Here is a 12744-nt window from a genome sequence, read left to right as displayed (position 1 = left end):
TTGTCAAAGAAAACACTGGAGCCCCTGTAACTTATTTAAACTAATGCAACAACAACCTGATTGAATGAAGAGTCACTGTCAGAGCAGTTGTCAGTATAATGGTTGCTTGACTGCTCATGTTGGATCTTCCTGTCCATTTCCTCTTTCTTCAGCTGATCTTCCTCAAATTTATTGATTAGCGATTCCACAACCACCATCATGGTCTGTTTCAGAGTCTGCATCATCTGTTTATACCTAGAAATATATTAAAAAAGTAGCTGACTTTTTTGATACATCATAATTTGCTAGTCAACTGTGAGGAAGTAAAAGTAAACATCATCGCTGCATTTGAAATTGAATACTTTCCTACTATATAGTATGTGAAAAACAGTACACCAACAGAGTAGTATGTCTGAATTATATAATATTCGAAAAACAGCTGAAAAGTGCTCAGATGACTTACTACTTCCATTGAGATTCTGAAGTGCACATTCGATGGATGCTTTACTATCCCATAAGGCCATGGGAGAGGATTTATGAATGACACTGAAGCGACACAACTGACATTTATAGGTCACGTGACAGTAACAACATGGAGGATGTAGTACATATGATTTTCATTCATACTACCCATATTTATATTACACAGAACATATTTTTTTAACGGTCATGAAGTAAGTTCAAAGTCAAATGTAGTACCTACTGCAATTTCAGACACACCAAATATCATTGATTTTTTTTAACAATATTAACATTTCATGACAGATATACCATGAGAGCCGATCTCAGCTATTTCTGGTGATGAACTAAACTATCCATTCTCAGAGAAGTTGATGTAAAAATGAAAACAGAAACCACTCACATGAAGCATTGATAATACTACAATCAAGTTGAACTATTTATATATTTGAGTACATCAGAATACAAAACTAACATGGTTTCCACAATAATATAAGCAGCAAATATTTTCAAAATGTGATAGTAATAATAAAAAAAATAATAAAAAAAATCAATAAATTTAAAGCATATTAAAATACAAAACAGTTATTTTGAATTGTAGTAATATTTCACAATGTTACTTTTTTACTATATTTTTGATCAAATAAATGGCGAACAAAACCCAAAAAATATTAAATAAATAAATCTTACCAATCCCAAGTTTTTGAAAAGTAGAGTATTTTGAAATAAAGTTAAAATGTATTGTTCATAAAATGAAAACATGTAGTTTCATATTCTATTGTTTTTGATTCAGTTATGTAATTTGCAAAGCTTTATGGGATAAGTAGTTAATTTTATCATAAAAGACATCAAGTACACAGTCTTGTGCGATTGTTTTTAACAAATCAATAGCCCCTTTCACACATAGTCTTTACTGGTAGATTACTGTTAAGAGATCATTTGTGAACAGGACCTTTTCAAAAATACTGGTAAATCGGTTCAGTCAAATTCTTGGTATGAGAAGTTGTAACATTACCAGTAAATTACTGGTATGATGCGGTGTGTGAAGTCTGCTTTGGGCCAATCATAAAGCTCTGTCAGAGCTGTTTACAGTAAATTCCACTGCTTTTAATCATTTTTCTATATTATTTATATATATATATATATATATATATATATATATATATATATATATATATATATATATATATTATTTATATATATATATATATATATATATATATATATATATTATTTATATATATATATATATATATATATTATATATATGTATATATATATATATATATATATATATTATTTATATATATATATATATATATATATATATATATATATATATATATATATATATATATATATATATATATATATATATATATATACACAAACCAGATTCCAAAAACGTTGGGACACTGTACAAATTGTGAATAAAAACAGAATGCAATCATGTGGAAGTTTCAAATTTCAATATTTTATTCAGAATACAACATAGATGACCTATCAAATGTTTAAAGTGAGAAAATTTATCATTTTAAGGGAAAAATAAGTTGATTTTAAATTTCATGGCATCAACACATCTCAAAAAAGTTTGGTCAAGGCCATGTTTCCACTGTGTGGCATCCCCTCTTCTTTTTATAACAGTCTGCAAACGTCTGGGGACTGAGGAGACAAGTTGCTCAAGTTTAGGAATAGGAATGTTGTCCCATTCTTGTCTAATACAGGCTTCTAGTTGCTCAAATGTCTTTTAGGCCTTCTTTGTCACATCTTCCTCTTTATGATGCTCCAAATGTTTTCTATGGGTGAAAGATCTGGACTGCAGGCTGGCCATTTCAGTACGTGGATCCTTCTTCTACGCAGCCACGATGTTGTAATTGATGCAGTATGTGGTCTGGCATTGTCATGTTGGAAAATGCAAGGTCTTCCCTGAAAGAAACTTGGATATACCTTTCAGCATTGATGGTGCCTTTCCAGATGTGTAAGCTGCCCATGCCACACGCACTCATGCAACCCCATACCATCAGAGATGCAGGCTTCTGAACTGAGCGCTGATAACAACTTGGGTTGTCCTTGTCCTCTTTAGTCCGGATGACATGGCGTCCCAGTTTTCCAAAAAGAACTTCAAATTTTGATTCGTCTGAACAGTTTTCCACTTTGCCACAGTCCATTTTAAATGAGCCTTGGCCCAGAGAAAACACCTGCGCTTCTGGATCATGTTTAGATATGTCTTCTTTTTTGACCTATAGAGTTTTAGCCGGCAACGGCGAATGGCACGGTGGATTGTGTTCACCGACAATGTTTTCTGGAAGTATTTCTGAGCCCATGTTGTGATTTCCATTACAGTAGCATTCCTGTATGTGATGCAGTGCCGTCTAAGGGCCCGAAGATCACGGGTATCCGGTATGGTTTTCCAGCCTTGACCCTCACACACAGAGATTGTTCCAGATTCTCTGAATCTTTGGATGATATTATGCACTGTAGATAATGATAACTTTCAAACTTTTTTCTCTGAGAAACTCCTTTCTGATATTGTTTCACTATTTTTCGCCGCACCACTGGGGGAATTGGTGATCCTCTGCCCATCTTGACTTCTGAGAGACACTGCCACTCCGAGAGGCTCTTTTTATATCCAATCATGTTGCCAATTGACCTAATAAGTTGTAAATTGGTCCTCCAGCTGTTCCTTAGATGTACATTTAACTTTTCCGGCCTGTTATTGCCACCTGTCCCAACTTTTTTGGAATGTGTAGCTCTCATGAAATCCAAAATGAGCCAATATTTGGCATGACATTTTAAAATGTCTCACTTTCAACATCTGATATGTTATCTATATTCTATTGTGAATAAAATATAAGTTTATGAGATTTGTAAATTATTGCATTATTTTTTTATTCACAATTTGCACAGTGTCCCAACTTTTTTGGAATCAGGTTTGTATATGCACTAGATGGATATATGAAAGTTGCATGACTTCACGCACTCTGAGAGCCTCCCTTCTTTTACATTCATCATCGCTGCAGGCTCTGCAGTTATTGCATACTATATTAACTGCAATACTATAGTAGCAAACCTATTATGCGTCTCGTGTTTTTAAGAGCAAAACGGTGTTCTGTATGATCATGCCCTTACACCTGTCACTCAGAAGTAAAAAGAAAAGTAGTCAAATTGGACAGACCGTAAAACTAAAGCTCCCCTCCCCTTCAGGTGATGAAAAAAATGGCACAGAGTTTAAAGGTCATTTCCAATGACTTGACATCAAGGAGTTTAGCTGTATTTTGGTACTGATGTGTGAATGTTATCTTAACAGTAAAAAGACGGTATGCCGTTGCTTGTGTGAAGAACAGAACATTTGTGCACTTACCGGAAAAGTCATTCTGGTAATTTTATGGTAATTTACCAAGATTATTGTGTGAAAGAGGCTGGTGGTTGTAATGCTGTGATCATCCTAAAGATAGCTGGTTTGGTTCATGGCTTATAGATTTTAACTGAAAGAAATTAAAAAATGTTTATGTAGAAAACAAATGTGAAAAATAGCTGTTGAAATTGAATTGGCCTGAAAATATTCCTTACTGAAAAACTTTCAAAATTGCATTAATGCATATATTTTTGCATCATGCAATGAGAAAGCATCTAATAAAACATCTTGGTAAACATATGGTACTTTCACTTTCATCACTGCATTTCATCATTAATTTCAGTTTCAAAAGATTCCTGACAACGTTTACATTCTTTATTGCACTGATGCAGATGTGTTTGCATCATGCAGTGAGCAAACATCCACAAAAGCATCTTACCATATAAAGAAACACATGGTAAGAGGAATCATAAAAACACATACTGTGTGGACTCCCTAGTCTTCTTGGTAACAGCGTGAACCAGACTGTCCTGTCCGGTCCCAACAGCATGGCTGTCAACCCTGGTAAAATTCTCAGTCTCTTCTTCAATAACCGCTCCCAAACTGCTTTCCACATACTCCCGCAGATACTTCACAAACTCATAGCTGATAAAAAACAGAGGGAGGGCACAAAAATAGGTCAAACAAACAGTAATCACCATCAGGCTTAAAGGGTTAGTAAACCCAAAAATGAAATTTCTGTCATTAATTACTCACCCTCATGTCGTTCCAAACCCGTAAGGCCTTTGTTCATCTTCAAACACAAATTAAGTGATAAAGATATTTTTTTTGAAATCCAAGAGCTCTCTGATCTCCCTATACACAGCAATGTCATAACCAAGGTAGTAAAAGGTAGTAATGACATCGTTAAAATAGTCAATGTGACTACAGTGTTTCAAGCTTAATGTTATGAAGCAACGAGAACACTTTTTGTGCGACTTCTATATATAATAACGACAACTAACAATTTCTTCTCTTCCCTATTATTCTCCTATACTGTTGATGTAGTAAACACAGCGCAGCACTTCCGTGTTTACGTCCGAACACCCGAATTGGTATTGGCCGACGCTGTACACGTGAGCACCATGATGCATGCGTGTGTTGTAGGAGCTGGCCAATAATGAGCCAGCATTCTGACCAAGAACCTGGAAGCGCTACACTGTGTTGACAACACCAACAGTGTAGGAGACAGTGATGAGAAGAAATTGTTGTATGTATACAGAAAAGTCTGTATTTTTGTTGTGGTTGTTGTTTTGCGCACAAAAAATATTCTCATCACTTCATAATTTTAAGGTTGAACCACTGTAGTCACATGGACTATTTTAACAATGTCTTTAATAGTTTTCTAGACCTTGAAATTGGTTATGATGTTGCTGTGTATAGACAGGTCAGAAAGCTATTGAAAATATCTTAATTTGTGTTCTGGAGATGGCTTTATGGGTTTGGAATGACATGAGGGTGAGTAATTAACAACAGAAATTTAATTTGTGGGTGAACTAACCCTTTAACATGTACTGGAAGAAGACAGTTATCTCACTTGTGAAAGTTCTTGTCAGTTTCCTCCAAATGAAGCAAGATCTCCTCGGCACATTCTACTGATGGCGCTCCTGAGATTCTGTCTTTGACACTTTTCAGGAGCTCTCGCAGCAGGGTCTGGAGCTCTGCCTCATCCTCGCTGGAGAACTGAGACATCGCTCCTCGGGGGGTGTGATCACCTCTTCTCTATGGGGAATCTCCTGCTTAGAGAAATAAGGTGTTAAGTAAGGTGTGTCTGGCTTATAGTAACAGTGGTGGGAAGTATACACAGTCTATGCAGTATATATTTCCACAAAGTTTAGATTCCTTGTATGCTTTGTATGCTGGACACTTGTTGCCTGCTTTTCCTTCAGTATCTGGCCTAACACATTAAACAATAAAGCAAATAAACAAATCAAATAATTTGTCTACAAAAGCAAAATCATAAGAAACAAAGATGTATGACAAGCGTGCCCAAATCTGATTGGTACTCATACCGTGTACACAGGGCTAACTGATAAAGCTAAAATATTAAATATAGATAGGCTATTAATAACATTTAGGCTACACAATACCACTACAACGGAATAATACATCACAGGCTAGCTATGTGTCATTAAATATTAAAAATTAGATGATCAGAATTCAAGTGTTTGCATTAAGCTTACATTTTCTCCTTAACACGTTGACATTACTCGTACAGCTCGAGTAGCTTTAAACATTACCTGCAATAATTCACATCATGTCCAAACAGAGCTACGTCGCTTCCATAACATTAGAAATCATCCATAATCAGGCAGACATAGATGTATATAAATCAGCTAAGCATCCGTTAGCACTACCCGTTTCTATGGAAACAAGCACAGCTGAGCTGAAGCATCCGCAATAGCGCGTACAAAACAACTCTTATATGTAAAAATACGCTTCACGGCACAGCCGTATGAATATATTCCGTGTCTAGCATTATTTACGACAGCGAATATTAAAAATTAAGACGATAAAACCAAAGAAAGAAGAAAAAAGGTGATGTTTGCATATGTTTGACGCTGACTGAAGACGCCAGTGTTAGTCACGTGACGGGAGTCTATCACGTGACTTTTTAAATGTTCCGGGTTTCCTGATTCAGATGATGTGACAAGACTGAAGAGGAGAATCTGGTGAAATAGTATTTGTACTTGTAACATAGACAGGCTTGCTGAGTGCAGACTAAATCATTGGATATAAAAGACTATTATTTTTCCATTGGCAGCTAATTTAGAGTAAACAGATTTAAAGATTTCAGCTTATAATGGCCGCTGTTGACAGCTTCCAGCTTTTGTATAGAGAAATTGCCAGATCATGCAGCTGTTATGTGGAAACGCTGGCGCTCGTGGGTGCGTGTTACACAGCCAGCAAGGCTGTTATATTTATGAGGGACTGCTATAGTCTGATAAGGCTTCATTTTATTCCTCGACTTGTGTGCCATAGAGATCTTAGTCAGCAATATGGACAATGGGCTGTCATATATGGTAGGTTTAAAAATGAATAATCATGTTTCATCATATAATTTATGCATTGAACCGTGATATGTGTTATAATACTGCATACGAAAGCTTATTTCCGCCACGGAATAAAAATAAACATAAGGTATTAGCGACTTTGTATGGGGAACAATTCTCACTTTTAATTAGTTGCTTATTAGCTTGCATATTGGCTGTTTATTAGTACTTAAAAAGCACATATTAGTGCTTTATTCTGCATGACCATATTCTACACCCCTTAATCAGTATCAACTTTAACGATACAACAACTACCTAACTATTAATAAGCAGTAAATTGAGGTAAAAGTCTTAGTTAATAGTGAATATGTGTTCCCCATACTATGTATTTCTGTGACTTTTAACCTCACAATTTTGACTTTTTTTGTATTTGTAAGTTTATGTCTAACAAGTTAAAAAAAAAAAAATCTCGCAATTCTGATAAAAAAATAAAAAAAAAAACATCAGAACTGCGAAATATAAACTCAAAAGATGCGTCCGAAATCACGTACTGAGTTTGTACTACGTTTGGATTTGAATTTACTTCGCAAAAAAGTACGTCCTATATAGTACTATGAATATGGGTAGCATGAAAAAAGTTCAGACGTACTACATCCGCCATGTTGTTACTGTCACGTGACCTACCAGTGTCCGTTGTGTCGCTTCACTGCCATTCATAAATCCTCTCCCATGGCCTCATGGGATAGTAAAATGTCCATCGAATTAGCACTTCAGTATCTCGACGGAAGTAGGTCATCCGGGGACTTTTCGCCTACTGTTTTTCCGAATATTATGCATGTATTTGGACACACTACTCTGTTGGCGTACTGTTTTTCACATACTATATCCTAGGGAAGTGTTCAATTTTGGAGGCAGTAAAAAAATCAGCATTGTGAGATATAAACTTGCAAATGCCTATTTTTTTTTTTTTAATTCAGTGGCATAAACAAAAACAAAAAACAATTGCGAGATGTAAACTCAGAACTCTGAGTGAACAAAAAATTACCATTAACTCTCAATTGCGAGGTTATAACTAACAATTCTGTGAATAAAAGTCAATTTCTCGCAATTGCGAGAAAAAAAAAGTCAGAATTGTAAGATAAAAAGACGCATTTACCTTTTTTATTCCGTAATTTCGTAGTGGAATGAAGCTTCAATAGCATACTGATATTTTACAGATATTTACCTAACTGTCTTTTTTCCCATAGGCGCTTCAGAGGAAATAGCAAAAGCATATGCAGAGGAACTGGCCAGGAATGGCATCTCTGTGATTCTGATCACCGATGACATCAGTAATGTGGCTGACACTGCCAAAGCCATCTCAGACACTCATGGGGTAGAGACCATTTGGATTGAGGCGGATTTCAGTCAGGGGGCTTCAGCCTGCAAACCAATAAAAAATGCCATCGTCGGTAAAGATATTGGATTCATCGTTAACAGTCTGGACGTGTCTCTGGACTCCTCTCAAGACTTCACAGACCTCTCTGAATCTGTATTGTGGGACACTATCAATAGAAATATAGTAGCTGCCACTCTTGTCACGCGCCTGGCACTGCCCTCTATGGTGGAGAGGGGAAAAGGAGCAGTGGTCAACATTTCTGCTGGGCGCTGTATGCGTCCGACTCCTAGAAAGGTTGCTCTCTCTGCATCCACGGTCAGATTGTCTGCTTATCTACTCGTTTTCCATCCAATATTTGGTGATTTACTTTGTACTTATGAATCAGTTGTGTTTTCAATTCCCCACAGGCCTTTCTCGATAACTTCAGTCGCTCTCTGCACTATGAATATGGTAATCGAGGAGTCTTCGTGCAGAGTTTGATGCCTTTTAGAGTCGCAACTCAAAGATCTGAGGATTATGATTCTGCTGGCTGGCTGGTGCCAAGCCCACAAGTGTATGCCAGGCATGCTCTTTCAACTCTGGGCGTTTCTCACCGAACCACAGGATACTGGCCTCACACCATACAGGTACATTTTAAGTCACTGTAGTGAGATTCCTCTTTTGGAGAACATGGTATGTGCAGTATATTTAGTTTTTTTATGATTTTCTGTTTCACTTTTTCTCTAGTTTGGACTGGTGCAGTGCATTCCAGAGTGGGTATGGATTCTGGGATCACGTGTGTTCACAAGGGCCACCTGACAGTGATGTTTAACATCCATGTGAAAGACCTGGTTTTTGAAATTGATGTTGCAGAGTTTACTTTGACCAATCTTAGAACAAAATGAGTGATTAAAGTGTTGAAACTTAAAATCAATTACTGTTCCTTTAGCTCCTCATACTGAGTTCTAAAAGAAATGCCTCAGATTTTCAGTATATTTGTTTGCACAAAACTCTTGTGGTGGTTTGAATGGTTGGATCATGATGACAATTCTATAATGGGAAACACTTTATTTTTGAAGGTGATTTAGTTACACATTAATACATGTACTTAACATAGTAATAACAGTAAATTATGCATAATTACATGTAACTAACCCTAAACCAAACCCTAACCATAACTCTATAGCAAGTACATGTAGTTATTTAATGTTACTCAGTACTTATTTGATTAAGCACAATGTAACGGTCACCTTAAAATAAAGTGTAACCCTATAATGTTTTTGCACTATTGCTTTTTGACTTAAAAATCCCCTCCTTATGCATTTTGCAAAGGTCATAATAATATATTTAGAAAATAAAGGTTTTGTAAATTATTTATTTTAATACCAATTGTTTTTGAGTATACTGGCTATACTCAGCATTGATAGAACTTCATTGTGTAGCTAGTGTTTGGTTATTGCTGTGTATCTCATTTAGTTGTTGCAACAATTAAATTATCAATAAATATCCTCAATGCCTATTAAAAAAAAAGACTGTTTTATTAATTTCTTTCATTAATTTAGTGAATGACTCCTTGAAATTGTTTGATTTTCAATGTTCAAATTATTTTTTGATTAGATTTATATATTTTCTCCATTGTATAAACTCCAGTAATGCTGACACCGTATTATCTCTGAATGAGTAGACAAGGTCAAATGTTGCGTCTCAACTGCCAAGAACACATAATGCACATTACTCGTGAAACCTCACTTGAATTAACAGAAGTACAAAACAACAACAGTACCACACTTGGTATATTTTTTTCAGCACAGGATTTCTCCAGTGAAGTCAAATCATAAATAATGAAAAATACATATGTATGGAGTTGAAGAATACAATTATTTCAGAAATAGGACGAATTGGAAGCAAGAGTTGAATGACTTATTTCATACTTGAAGGTGAAGTGTGTAGTTTTTTGTTGTAAAAATACTTCTCCCACTTTAATATGCCACAGCAACACTGGCTCAATGTGTTATAAGTTTGGGAGTGGGACTATCTATTTATCTGACCAATGGAATAAATTTAGGAAACCTGTTTAAGAACTATTCTTTTGCTATTCTGACAGAAGTTTCCTCATTATTTAGAGTTATAGAACAGGAATCAGGCAGAACTAAAGTTTGATATATAAATGAAAGGATATTATAGTAATGTCATGGCATATAATCTTGTATAAGAAACACAGCTGAACATTTTCTAGCTAAATATTCCAATTCCAGACGTCAAGGCTGAAAATTGGTTGGAGTCTACACACTGATAATGTGACAATCTTTGTTTTGGTTCAAAAGCTGCCTCTTCGATAGGACGTAGATGGCTTTGAGAAACACATCTCCCTCGAGTCTTCGCTGAGTGAGTGAGCCTTTTTCTCCATCTTCTTATATTTGGTAAGTGAAAAGCGTGTTATTAAATATGCTTATTCATGATTCTCTCTCTTTCTTTATGTATAATACTGTTCAAATGTTTGGATTCTGTAATATTTCTTTCTATTCATCGAAGAATCCTGAAAAAAAGTATCATGGTTTCCATAAAAATAGTAAGCAGCACAACTGTTTTCTACTTGATATTAATTAATAAAAATGTTTTTGGAGCACCAAATCAGCATATTAGAATGATTTCTGAAGGATCATGTGACTGAAGACTGGAGTAATGATGCTGAAAATTCAGCTTTACCATCACAGAAATAAATTACATATTTCAGTGAAATGTTAAAAAGCCTCCAAACAAATTGATATATTTCAGTGATCTGAAATGTAAGTGCCATTTTATATCCCAGAGCTGACAAGTACTGAAAATTTCATTATTATGCAGATAATAAAAAAGCAACAAGCTGAGTTGAAGATGTATTACCATTGTGATTATCAATGTTTTGGGTTTTCATGGCAAAAACCTTGGTGTTGTTCTGTAAAAGAAACTGGCTTGTCTTCTGATTTGACAATCCATCAATAGTGCATAAAATACATGAAATCAAATTCTGGGCAATGTTGCAACTTAATTTCTGCTGAACTGTTCTGTCCGATTAATAATAATGTTTTTTCTTTCAGGAATTCGATTAACATTACAATGGGTGAGTGGGACTTCCTAGGAAGACTGTTAGATAGAGTCCAGACGCACTCGACGGTGGTGGGAAAAATCTGGCTCACCGTCCTGTTTGTGTTTAGGATTCTAGTCCTCTGCGCCGGTGCAGAGAGAGTGTGGGGCGACGAGCAGTCGGACTTCATCTGCAACACAGAGCAGCCGGGGTGTGAAAATGTGTGCTACGACCAGGCGTTCCCCATCTCGCATATCCGATTCTGGGTACTGCAGATCATATTTGTGTCCACACCTACTCTGGCCTACCTGGGCCACGTCGTCCACGTCATACACGTTGAGAAGAAAGTGAGAAAGATGATGAAGAAAGAGCTTCAGATTGAGCAAATCAGTCTGTTCCTCAAGAAAGGCTACAAATTACCCAAGTACAGCAGGGACAATGGGAAGGTCAAAATTCGGGGACGTCTCTTGAGAAGCTACATTCTGAGCTTGCAATGTAAGATACTTCTGGAGGTGGGTTTCATCTGGGGCCAGTACTATCTTTTTGGCTTCACCCTTGAGGCCAAATATGTCTGCGTCCGTTTACCGTGTCCTCACAAGGTGGACTGCTTCTTATCGAGGCCCACTGAGAAAAGCATCTTCATTTGGTTCATGCTGGTGGTGGCCTGCATCTCTTTATTCCTGAATGTGGTTGAGATCCTATATCTGTGCACCAAGAAGATCAACGAGTGCCTCAGCCGTAGAAAGGACTACACCGTCACCCCGGTTGTGAACAGGAAGGACTTTAAAAATAAAGATCAAGTGATCCAGAACTGGATGAACTGTGAGCTGGAGCTTCAGAGGAGAGAACCTGGCAAAGAGACAACCAAGAGCGTGGCTTCAGAGGACCATAGTGCTGACATGCAAGAGGTCCATATCTGATCAACAGGCCTTTGTACACAAAGTCTTTCACACGGTCAACTTGAGCAAACAACCACTGATCCAAGTGATTCATGCATGGTTGAGACCCCCAAACTCCAAGCACACTGTGACCGCTTCTCTCTGTTTAACAAATCAATAATGTATTGCTGAAATTTCTGATCTGTTTTTGTTTTTCTGTCATTACTGTCGGAAATTGTACTTTGTAGAAAGTTTTAATACAAGCTAGTTTCATGTAAACTGTGTTTTTGTGTTTCAGTTGTCAGTACGATTTTTTTTTAAAATGCCTTATGCTCACCAAGGCTGCATTTTTTTTTTTTTTTTTTTTTATCAAAAATACATTAAAACGGTCATATAGTGACCTATTATTACAATTTAACAGTCTTTAGTGTTTCATCATGATCCTTCATAAATCATTCTAATATGCTGATTTGGTGCTCAAGAAACATTACTTATTATTAATGTTGAAAACAGTTGTGCTGCTTAATGTTTTTCTCGAAACCATGATACCTTTTTTCAGGATTCTGAAAAAAAAAAAAATAATGTTTATATCTGAAAAAGAAAGAAAAGCAAAAAACATA

The 12744-nt window shown here is 36.1% G+C and overlaps 3 protein-coding genes across 8 annotated transcripts in view; 2 read left to right on the top strand and 1 right to left on the bottom strand.

Moving 5' to 3' along the window:
- Nucleotides 1-8147, bottom strand: part of tbc1d32 (TBC1 domain family, member 32) — a 51784-nt gene extending 43637 nt beyond the window's left edge. The window contains exons 1-4 of one of the 6 annotated variants that reach the window (XM_067384295.1): nucleotides 8051-8147; nucleotides 5370-5568; nucleotides 4277-4438; nucleotides 57-234 (exon numbers count right to left, since the gene is read on the bottom strand). In XM_067384295.1, coding sequence (XP_067240396.1) covers nucleotides 57-234; nucleotides 4277-4438; nucleotides 5370-5524 — 495 coding nt within the window. In that variant the 5' untranslated portion in view covers nucleotides 5525-5568; nucleotides 8051-8147. Of the gene's footprint in view, nucleotides 1-56; nucleotides 235-442; nucleotides 540-3799; nucleotides 4256-4276; nucleotides 4439-5369; nucleotides 5569-6015; nucleotides 6032-6072; nucleotides 6411-8050 lie in introns of those variants that run through there. The other 5 variants (XM_067384294.1, XM_067384296.1, XM_067384297.1 and 2 more) reach the window with 5 other exon arrangements.
- Nucleotides 6466-9688, top strand: hsdl1 (hydroxysteroid dehydrogenase like 1). Its single transcript, XM_067384300.1, has 4 exons — nucleotides 6466-6855; nucleotides 8073-8518; nucleotides 8611-8829; nucleotides 8930-9688. The coding sequence occupies exons 1-4, from the start codon at nucleotides 6636-6638 to the stop codon at nucleotides 8999-9001; spliced, it is 957 nt and encodes a 318-aa protein (XP_067240401.1). The 5' UTR covers nucleotides 6466-6635; the 3' UTR covers nucleotides 9002-9688.
- A 130-nt stretch (nucleotides 9689-9818) lies between these two features.
- Nucleotides 9819-12166, top strand: gja11 (gap junction protein, alpha 11). The gene is made up of 2 exons (XM_067383180.1): nucleotides 9819-10602; nucleotides 11260-12166. The coding sequence occupies exon 2, from the start codon at nucleotides 11279-11281 to the stop codon at nucleotides 12164-12166; it is 888 nt and encodes a 295-aa protein (XP_067239281.1). The 5' UTR covers nucleotides 9819-10602; nucleotides 11260-11278.
- Nucleotides 12167-12744: the final 578 nt, after the last annotated feature.

The sequence above is a fragment of the Chanodichthys erythropterus genome, chromosome 4 (assembly GCF_024489055.1).
Source record: "Chanodichthys erythropterus isolate Z2021 chromosome 4, ASM2448905v1, whole genome shotgun sequence".
Lineage (NCBI taxonomy): Eukaryota > Metazoa > Chordata > Actinopteri > Cypriniformes > Xenocyprididae > Chanodichthys > Chanodichthys erythropterus.
The sequence above is the reverse complement of the archived record's forward strand: the minus strand, read 5'-3'. Positions and strand labels throughout refer to the sequence as shown.

Excerpts from the sequence above, each read along its gene's own strand:
- gja11 (XM_067383180.1), top strand. The coding sequence starts at position 11,279 with ATGGGTGAGTGGGACTTCCTAGGAAGACTGTTAGATAGAGTCCAGACG.
- hsdl1 (XM_067384300.1), top strand. The coding sequence starts at position 6,636 with ATGGCCGCTGTTGACAGCTTCCAGCTTTTGTATAGAGAAATTGCCAGA. Across the intron at positions 6,856-8,072 it reads ACAATGGGCTGTCATATATG|GCGCTTCAGAGGAAATAGCA; the intron begins GTAGGTTTAAAA and ends TTTTTCCCATAG. Across the intron at positions 8,519-8,610 it reads TTGCTCTCTCTGCATCCACG|GCCTTTCTCGATAACTTCAG; the intron begins GTCAGATTGTCT and ends AATTCCCCACAG.